General features: G+C 20.9%; 1 protein-coding gene across 2 annotated transcripts in view; it reads left to right on the top strand.

Moving 5' to 3' along the window:
* LOC100868705 (uncharacterized) overlaps nucleotides 1–8,311 on the top strand; it is a 41,533-nt gene extending 33,222 nt beyond the window's left edge. For both annotated transcript variants that reach the window (XM_086908422.1, XM_003697096.4), the window contains 2 exons: nucleotides 428–630; nucleotides 5,303–8,311. In XM_086908422.1, the coding sequence (XP_086764548.1) occupies nucleotides 428–630; nucleotides 5,303–7,234 (2,135 nt within the window). In that variant the 3' untranslated portion in view covers nucleotides 7,235–8,311. The remainder of the gene's footprint in view (nucleotides 1–427; nucleotides 631–5,302) is intronic.
* The last annotated feature ends 3,177 nt before the right edge of the window (nucleotides 8,312–11,488 follow it).

Raw genomic sequence — 11,488 nt, forward strand, 5'->3', positions numbered from 1 at the left:
ATCACTTTTTTATTTTATTTAAAATAGAATATTATAAAATATTAAATGTGCTTATTTAAACATTTTATATATAAAATTATACATACGATCTGATTTTTAAAATTCGTTTAAAAGATTAAATGAATATTTCAAATTATATTATTCACAAATTATAATATTTCAAATTAATTGATATTTAATTTGATAAGAAATAACTTTTTTTATTAGAATAATTAGTTATTATAAGAAAACTAAAAAATAAAAAATAAAAAGCAGCAAGAAAATTAAAATGATATGATTTTAAATTTAATTAATTAAATTAATTAATTAAATTTTCATGAAAAATTTTCTTTTGAATAGTCTAACAAATAATTAGTATTGCATTGTTTTGTAATAAAATATTTCAATAAATTCTATTAATTATAAATCATAATTTAATTTTTAATAGGTCTTTTAGCGGTTTCCGCGAGTGAGGAGACGATTTCAAATGCAGCTGAAAAAACAAAAACCTCCCCAGATGATACAAATGGTATTGTCATGTTGGAAATCGATGTCAAGGAACCTGTAAAGAGATCACCGATTTCAACCTCTGCCGAATATGGTCCTCCATCCAATCAATATATTCTTCAATCAACTGATGGTACTCAAGAGGTAGTAATTGGTTATTTCATAATTTATAATTCTATATTGCTAGTAATGTTTTTATAAGACATTGCCTAATTCAAATGAGGTTGATGTTTAATTTTTATTTAATTTTATACCTAAATGCATTTAAAAAAGATATTTTTGTTCGATAATTTTTAATAATATTTTTGTTCATTTTAATAAGTAATAAGTAATGCATTTGATCTTTTATATATTCAGTTTTATTCAATTTTGAATAAAAGTTTGCTCCAATTTAAATGTGAAAATGAAATAGTTTATTTATATTTTCATGTGATATGATATATAACATGTAATTTTTTTATAATAATATAATTATTATAATTAATGTACAATCCTAAATTTTTAAAAATCGTAGAAATTTATATATACAAATGCATTATATGTCAGTAGATTATTGATAAAATGTAATAAATTCAAGTCCATTTAAGAATTTTACCAATGCTAACAATCATATTAAATAATATCAATGTGTTTATTTTTGTTGTCTTAAAAAAAGAAATTTCTTGGAAATATCATATTATTGCTCTCGGTCAACCGTGACCATTGGCCGCCAATCACCAACTAACGTAGCGAATGGCTACATAAGTAGTAAAGACATGAACAGAACATTTTTCTTTTCTATTAGAACGGAGAGTCCGCCTTCATGAACTAGATATTGTGTTGTAACTAACAATTGCAATCGATCTAATTCCATTAATGTCGTCACTAACAATTGTCATTTTTATCTTCTACCATCCACGAAAGCTGAAATATATAGAACAATTATCCAATTTTTAAAAGAATTATGATAATTTTATACTTGTTAGAAACATATGTTTAACTAAATTTTAATTCAATCTAAATTTTAAATTCATGTAGTTCTTAATTTGAAACTTAAGATTTTTATTATTTTTCTTTTAAATCAATTTCAAATTTAATTTCGAATTAATAATATACATATTTGATTCGTTAAATATAATTAAATATAATAATTGGCAAATTAAATAAATTATATATAGTTATTATCACAATTATATATTGTTAATACAGTGATTATAATTCAAAAATATTAATATTATTTATTATATTAATTAATATTATTTTTATTTTTCTTATTTTTTCTTATTATTTTATCTTTTTGATAATGTCAAATCGTAATAAAGTGATTTAACTTTTGAGATAAATATCATGTGGAATGATGGAATAATTAAGTATTAAATAAAAAGAAATTAAATTCAAAATTAAAAAAAAATGAATATTATTCATAATTCAAAGAGGAAAAAGCAAATAAGAATGAATCATTGATGTTAATGTTTTAGTTCTGGAAGTAATAATTTTAAATCTCCTCAACACCTACACTCGTTCATGATCATTTCAACGTATTAAACACGATCATGCTCTCTTGCATAACTTTTACCTTCTAATCGGTTCGCCAGACAAAACCGGTAATACCACGCCCAACGATTGAAAGTATATCCGTCTACTTGCAGCTGGTAGACACATTCTCTATGCGATGCATGCTCTTGTTTCCCGTTACCATCATAAATTACTTGGAAAGTATCTTTTAGCTCATTTATATATTATCAATGGATTCATTCATAGAAAAATTTTTAATTTGTAAAATTTTATTTAAAAGCATTGAAAATTATGTGCAAATAAATAAAAATCATATATGAAATGTAAAAAGTATTGACTAATTGAAATTTTTTGAAATGTTATAATTTATAATGTATAATTTTTTTTTCATTGATAAATATGTTGATAATAATATGATATAAATTTATAATTTAAATATGGAAAAAAACTAAAAATTTATTTCATTTATTTATTATGATATATTATAAAATATTTTATATAAAGAATAAGAGATTATTGAAAATTATTATATAATTGCAAAAATTACCAAATAGCAGAAATAGTAAACAATCATTAAATTAGTGAACATAATGATCCATTAATTTTGTTAAATATATATAGATATATATAAATAATAGATTAATTATCAATAACTTGAGATTAATTGCAATAAATGTTGTCAAAGTATTTAAAAATAATTTGAATATTTATATATCCACCAATATTATATGTAAATTTTCATAAAATCAATTTTATCTTTACAAAAGATATGATAACTAAGAAAAATAGAAAGAAGAAATCGAAATGTATAAAAAGTAACCTGATATATAAAAATGCAATTTTTGGAGTTTTGAAATTTAATCTAATTGAATATATAGTCATCATGAAAAATAAATTAAATATGATTTGATAAAATGAAAATAGAATTTTAATAAAAAATTATATAATATAAATATTTTAAAAAAGAATTTTTTTTATTTAAGAGAAATTAAAGAAAATTGATATATTTTGAAGAAAAAGATTATATAAAAAAAATAAGTAAATAATATTTTAATGATTTTTTTTGCATACTTACATTCAATATTTTATTCTTTAACATAAATTTTTTAAACAATTAAACAAAAAAAGGATTTAAAAAATGTTTTTTCGTAAAATTTTCAAATCTTCTATTTTATTTAATTTTAAAAATTTTTAAAAATGTTTATTTTTGTTAAAGAATAGAATGTTATATGTAAATATGCAAAAAGATCATTAAAATATTACTTATGAGAGAATTGATATATAATTGTAGGAGACATAAAACATAATATATATTTGTACAAATTTCACAATAAATATTTTTGTTTGAATATTTACTAACATCTCAAAATCTATAATATTAACATAAATATATATATACACAATATAATAGACTATAAAGTTTGCTAAAGTTAATAAATATTTTGTAAATAATTTTGTTTCTTTATTTATAAATTTTTATGATGCTATATAAATATATAAAATTTAAATTTATATAAAAAACTGTATTTTTTTTATTTTTTATATATCTAAATTGTTATTTAATTGTATATTTAGATAATTAATTATTTTATCGATTTTATTTTTATTGATTCATTTTTATTAATAATTTTTTATAGCAATTTTAATATATCATTAAGTGAATTTATTTGACAATTCTTATATTTCTATTTGAACTATCTATTAAAATATTCAAATTTTCATCAGAATTTGTTTATTGAAGAATATATATATTCTTATATATCTTATATAGATTACGTAAGATCAAATTATTTTAGGAAACTATAATACATATTTCAAACCCTCATTAATTGTATGTCTCATATTTCCAAAAGAGAGAAAGATAAAATCTTAAAACAATATTTAACCTTAAATTGGAAATAATGAAAGTACATATATACGTAATATATTTGAATATATTTTCATAGTCTCATCAAGTCTCCTCAAACTTCTCTTTATATATATCTATATATACATATAAATGTAAAAAATATAGTTTAATTTATTGATAATAAATAAACAAAAACAAATTAAAAATTCATATTTTATTCGTTTTAATAGCATAAAATAAAATTTTCAATGAAAAATAAATTAATGTTTCAAAATATTAAATATTACATACTTTAATCAAACTTATAATAAATATATCATTCTTTCGTTTATAATTTGACTAACTTTTGACTTTTAACTTTAAAACAATTCAATATACCTTAAATTAATTTATTAACAATTTTTATATTTGTTTATATATAATTCCTTAGACGTTTTTTTTTTATATTGAATTCAAATTAGACTGTGGAAACTATTGTAAGTATCGAATATTATTTTAAAAAATTTTGTAACTGTATATTACATATTAAGAACCATTGTTTTGTTAAAAAATGAAATTATTTTTAAATCTCATTTTGATCGCAAAATCGAATAAATTTTTTTTCAACATGTTATTAGATTTATATAATATGACTATTTTTGTTATTTTTTATCTTAATATTTTATCTTTATAAAATTATAAATATAATAATTAAATAAATGATATTTATATATCATATATTATTTCAATATCATATAATATTAGAATAAATATCAATATCATATAATATTATATTTTTTATTATTTATTTTTGAATATGATATTTACTTTATTAAAAATATATATATATATATTTTATATATATATATAATATTTCCAAAATAATATTTAAATATAGAAGATATTTTATTTTTAATAATTGAATTTTAATAATTTTTTTAATAATAAAAAATTATAAGTTTGAAATTATTAATTAAATTTTGCAAATCGCTTATCAATGATGATATATATAGATATATATATTTTTTTTATGTTTTAGAACAGACATTTAGATATTTTTGTATAACAAAATATATCGAAAAAAATTATTAATGAGTATATCAGTATAGAATTTATATATATATATATATATATATATATATATATATATATATTATAGAAAAGATATTGTAATAAAGATAATGAATTAAGATGATTGAAATATCATAAATTTTATCATATAATATCTACATAATGTTAAAATTACGACTCGACTCTCGTTGAGCAATTACTTTGTTTCTTATTGTAAATGGTATCTTTTCATTGGAATAATTGCAATAAATAATTCAAATTAATCCAAAAAAAAAATTAAGAAAAAAAATTGTAACATTATCTTAATAAATTTTATAAAGTAAAGAATATGTAGAACTTAATTAACAATCTAATAATCTAATCGATTTATTGATTTTTCTTATAATAATAATAATTATACAAAAAAAATATATGAATTTTTAGTTACCACCGGAGTACTTATCTGTAATACCACAATATGCACAAGACGTACCACAACCGCCTGCCCCTTCAGGAAGAGTACAACCAGCATATTCAAAACAACAACAATCATTGCAACAAGCTTATTACAACTACCGAAAACCAACAGTAGTGCCACCTCGACCTCGTGCTCAACTTCATCCTCAGGCTTTAGCTCAAGCTGAAATAGCCGCAGAAATTCAAGCTCATGCCGAAGCTCAATCTCGCTCAGAAGCTATTCGTACCGCACGTTTAGGTTCGAAACCTTCTGCATATCAAACGTCATATTCTCAACCAAAATTAGGAACATTCGAACAAGAATTATTACAATTAGTCTCAGCTAATCAAGCCCAAGAATTTAAATTGCTCCCAACACAACCTAAAGGAAGCACATCAGCGTATTCGCAACAATTAGTAAGTTATCCAGCTCAATATGCAAAATCAACACCCCAAGTGCAAACACCTCAATTACCTGAACAATATCACATCGAAACTTCTCCACCACGATATCAACAACAACAACAACAACAACAACAACAACAACAACAACAACAACAACAACCCGTTTACCAGTCAGTCGAGGAACCTGCTCAATATCAAGCAATTCAATCAACCAAAGCTCTTAATTCAGGTCCACAATATGAATATGCAGTCGACGACGACGCGTATCAGAAAGCTCTTGAACAGGCTCAAGCTCAAGCTCAAGCTCAAGCAGAAGCGCAAGCATTAGCTTTTCAGAAAATTGCACAAGCTGCATATAAAAAACATCATCAAGATGCGTTAGCCCATATGAGGATCACGAACGAACATTACAGACAACAATCTGCCTTAGAACAGATTCAACAAGGTTCTAAAGTAAGCGATGCTGGACGTGTTCATTTACAAGAACAACTACACCCAAAAGGTGCAGAAGCTGCTTATAGAGCAAAGCTGAAAGCTCAAATAGCTGCAGAAGCAGCCGAGGCAAGAAAATTACAACAAGCGCAAGAATTTAAAGCACATGCTGATGCTATTCGTAAATTGGAAGCTCAACAACAGGCTCATTTGAAAATACAAGAAGAAGTTCATAATTACGCTCTGAATTTTGAAAAAAATCAAGCTCGTGCTCAAGCTTTAGCGCAAGCTCAAGCCGAAGCTCTTTATAAATCCCAACTTCAAGCTCGTAATCAAGCTAAAAACGAAATTTTAGCGATATCTAAGGGTCAAGTGCAAGCAAAGAAAGTTGATCCAGATTCATCTGTGTATCACTATACACTTTCAACTAGTACAGCTCTTCCTTTATTGAATAATTATTTTACTAATGATCAATTACAAAAATATCAAGCGTCTGGTTCTTCTTATGTTCCTAGATCAGTTCCAAAAGTCGATGATACAAATCCTACCGTTGAAACGGCACCAGTTCGAGTGCAACCCGTTATTACGCAACCACGCCAAACTCATAAATTAAAGATACCTTCGTCTTCTCAGTCGCTTTATGTGTCTGAATCAGGTTTATTAAAAAAATCACCCATCAAATCAATAACTATTGAAGAAGTCACTATTGAACCGGATCAAATCGGTAATCATCCTACGCCTAAAGGACGTATTCTGACGGAAGAAGATTTATCAGCATTGATTAATGCAGGATATACTGTTACTCCTGTACCGCAAACTGATAAATCCGTTCAAGAAATATATTCAACTGATAATACATCTGTAGGTTATTATACGAAAAAACAAAAGGCTCCTCTTACAAGGTCTGAGTACGTTACTTATGAAGAAGTGATTCAACGTCCACGTAAACTTATCAGGAAAAATAGGCCGATTTTAAAGCATAGTGAAAACGAAGGAAGTGATGCAAGTGCAAAAATTACTTATTTGGTACCTCTTGAGCCAGCTTTTGGTACAAGACAACCTTTGCTAAAACATGAAGAATGATTTGATTTAAATTTGGCTTTTTCTTATCCTCGTTGCGTTACAAGTTTAGAATAATGCGTATCTAGTTAAAATACTGTCTTTACAGTCTCTTTTTCATTTTTCATATTATAGTAAAAATCATAAATTTCAATCATAATTGCTTTCTAAATTTTTTTGCTGCAGGTTCCGTGAAAATTGCATCCAACTTATTCCATCCTATTCGCATCAAACCATATTTGTTTTATATTAAAATGATTACACGACATCTTTTATTTTTATTAAAATAATTTTTTTTCAAATATAATTAATATAACAATTTTAATAAATCAAAATAATAAATAAGATTAACTTATATTTTTATATGAGAAATTAAAAAGTTTGTTATTATTGAAGATTAATCCTTTGACAATAATAAAAATATAAGATGTTCAAAATAAATAATCTATAAAATAAATATTTTTTTATTAAGATTTTTGAATTTTTGATTTTATATACAAAAAAATATAGTTCCAGCTTTTTGTAGTCAATAACTATTTTCTATATTTTACATATATTTGATATACGAAATAATATTGTCATTGTTTTATTATAATATAAATATAATTGAATTTTAATCAAAAAATATAAAATTGATCACATTTTTTTTCATAATGTATAATTATTACAATATTAATTATAGAACATAATGATGATTTTTAATTTGTAGATGCAATATGAACTTTGTATTCTTTTCATTTTCAAAGGCTTTTTTCAGTTTAATATTAATTTTTTTTTAAATATGACCAAATATATTGAATGACTAATACAAGAATTTGATATAATATATATTAAAAGTTTTCAAATATCTTTTTAAAATTTATGTATAATTAAAATGAATGATAAAATTGAATCAAAGTTCTTGAAAAGTGAATGTACTATGTGATCGTTAATGGTTTAATTTCATAGCGTAAATGAGTAACCAATACAGTACTCTTGTACGCAATATCATTTGCGGGCGATGTCATGTGCGATGGTGCTGAGTTGAATCATTCTAATTTATATTACTTGTATATATTAGATTTTTACTGAATAAAACAATTCAAAAATTTTGCTCTATCATTTATATAATATATTTTTTATCCTCTATTTTATTTTTTTATTCTCCACATTATTTTTTTATCCCCCACTTAAATTTTTTATTATTATATTAAATGTTTCTACTTTTTTATAATAATATTTTTAAGTATTAAATTCATGAATATTAATTATTCATTTTATTTTAAACATTATTCTTATATTGATATATATTTTTATAAAGCTATTTATTTTCAAAGACTTTTTTCAGTTTAATATTACTTTAAATATGATCAAATATATTGAATGACTAATACAAAAATTTGATATAATATATATTTATATATTATAAAAAAAATATTATATTTATATATTATAAAAAAAAATTTTAGAAAATTGCATAATATATAAAATATATTAAATATAAAATATTATAATAATATTAATATATTAAAATATATTTGCATAAAAATTATGCATAAGAATTATCAATATGATTTAATATAATACATAATATAAATTTAAAAAATGTTCTATATATTCTATATAAATATTCTTCTTATTAAATATTACAAATACTAAAAATAGAAAGTATATTTTTTTAATTTTCATCAATTTATTTCATTTAATTCTTTTTTTATTTTTCTCTTTATATGATAATTTATTATTTAGTTTCATTTAAAATGAAACAAGAAAAAATTAATATTTTACATAGAAATGAATGGAAAAATAGGGAAAAGATCAATTAAGAATCGAATTTATGATTATTTGATTAGAAAAGCTGAAGCTATTTTATTCTACAAATTTTTTGCCACAATTTTTATCTTCTTACACAAAGTATACTTTGCTTTTATTTAAGATGAAGCATGAAGATTTGGATCTTGCAATTCATTTATCAAAAATAATAATTAGTTTCCCTTCAGATTAAAATTTTTATAAAAAATAAAAAAAAATAACATTAAATAATAATTAATTATATTATATATTTTTTATGTATATAATTATTCTCAGATTCATACATTTAATTTATTTGGATTTTTCGATATTTTATAACAGGCTTTGCTTGTATAGGAATGTTTATAAAAATAATTTATAGCAATCTAGATTGTGTTATTATGTTAAGATAATAAAAATAATTATATGTTTTATAGTATAATATTGCAGTAATATTTATAAACAAAAAATTTATAAAAAAAAATTTATCAAAATATAATATTAAATTATTATATAATATTAGACAATAAAATTCAAATTCTTCATATATATTTATTTTTAAACATTTTTATCATTACTATACTTTGATGTATTAAAACATAATATTATATTAAATTTACAAATTATTTATATTAGTTAAATTATTATGTATAAATTGATTTGAATAATTTTTTAATAATAAATAAATAAATGAATATTTATATATAAGTAAGTTAATAATTAATAATATAAAATAATTGATCACACGAATTATTTCTATAATTCTTGTTATTATTATATATTCAAATGTGATATGTGATTGACATAATTTTCTATGCTGACGGATAGAAAGAAAAAATTGGAAAAAAAAAATATTAGCAGGAACAAATTGTTCGCTTGAATAAATTTGGCCGAAAAAATTTTACTATTTACATTACTATTAGATTCATTATTTATAATATTTATCTAGTCTGCTCTTTTCTACTCATTATTTGAAAATTATTGTTATTTTGTTAATAGCTTGCTTTTGTTAAATTTGAGATGTATCCTAGCGATTGTTTCAGAATTGCCGTTTTGCAAATTATTCTTCAAGCTCGTATTTAACGTTCCTTTTTCCTCTTAGAGAGAAAATTTTCAAGCATTCCATTCCCGATATTAGTATAGCGCGAACTTGAAAAATAGTTTTCTTATTTATTGTTAATACTAGTTTTATATTATTATTATTTACAATATTAAATATATTTTAAATAATTTTAAATAATGAGATATAGCATATATAGAAACCAATTTACATACACAATTTACAAAAATAGTTATACATATTATATATAATAGAGAGTAAAGAAGAATAGATCCATTCTATATTCCCATTCTATATTATAATAGGATTAACCCTATTAAATAGATATTTTAGATATTATTAATAATCTGTTGCTTCTTGTATTGCAGTTCACGTTGATTATTGTGATGCTCGTAACAATATGACGAATTAAAAATAAAATTGTTAAAATATGAAAAAAAAAGAAAATTATTAATATTGAAACATATAACAAGCAATAATAAGAAAAATATAAATTATAAACAATTTAACAGTAAATATATATATTTATATATAATTTTTAAATCTTGATTTGAGATTGCATAAAAAATAATTACATATTAATAAAATTATGGTTTGCTGTCATTATAATTGAATTTTTTTTTAATATTAAAAACTTATAATTTAAAAATACAAATCTTAGTTTTTGGGAATAAAAATTGAAAGTCTTGTATTTAGTTTTAAAATCAATTATATTTAAAAAATTTAATATATAAATATTATGTACATATTTAAAAAATATATATATATGTAATATATAAAAATACATATACATGTTATATAGTATACTTGCACAATATACAAAGTTTAATTTAATAATATTTAATAAGATTTATATCGTTTTTGCAATCTTTAATCGTGATTATGCTGTTATTATATTAAAATTTAAAAAAAAGTTTAGAAAAAAAAATAAAAAATTTTTATTAAGAATTGAGACTGTAAAGTTTTCAATATCAAATTCAAAAATTTATAACATTTGTATAAATAAAATGTTCTTTCTGATTGTCTATCTACGTTTTACATTTATGATTTGTATTTTCATTCAATGTCTTAAAAATTATATGTTGATTTTAAAAAAGTAAAATATTATTATTTTTAATATTTATAAATAATTATAATAAATAATTAACCATTAAAATCTTTTAAATTTTTTTATCCAAATAAAAAATTATATTTTTTATGTATTTCAAAATAATTGAAATCAGACAGTATCGAAATGATTTATAATATATCAATCTAATATTAATATTCGATCTGAATAAAAAAAAAATTAACAAAAATTTTTTAATTTTAAATATTTATATCTAGTTCATTATATCATTTTATTTAAAAATTTAACATGAAAATACAATGATTTTTTACGCTAGAATAATTAAACATATAGTATAGTATAGTATTTTCTTTTTTGATTTTGTTCTCTTTTACTATAA

The sequence above is a fragment of the Apis florea genome, unplaced genomic scaffold (genome assembly GCF_048593485.1).
Source record: "Apis florea isolate Af1SG1 unplaced genomic scaffold, ASM4859348v1 contig_3078_pilon, whole genome shotgun sequence".
Lineage (NCBI taxonomy): Eukaryota > Metazoa > Arthropoda > Insecta > Hymenoptera > Apidae > Apis > Apis florea.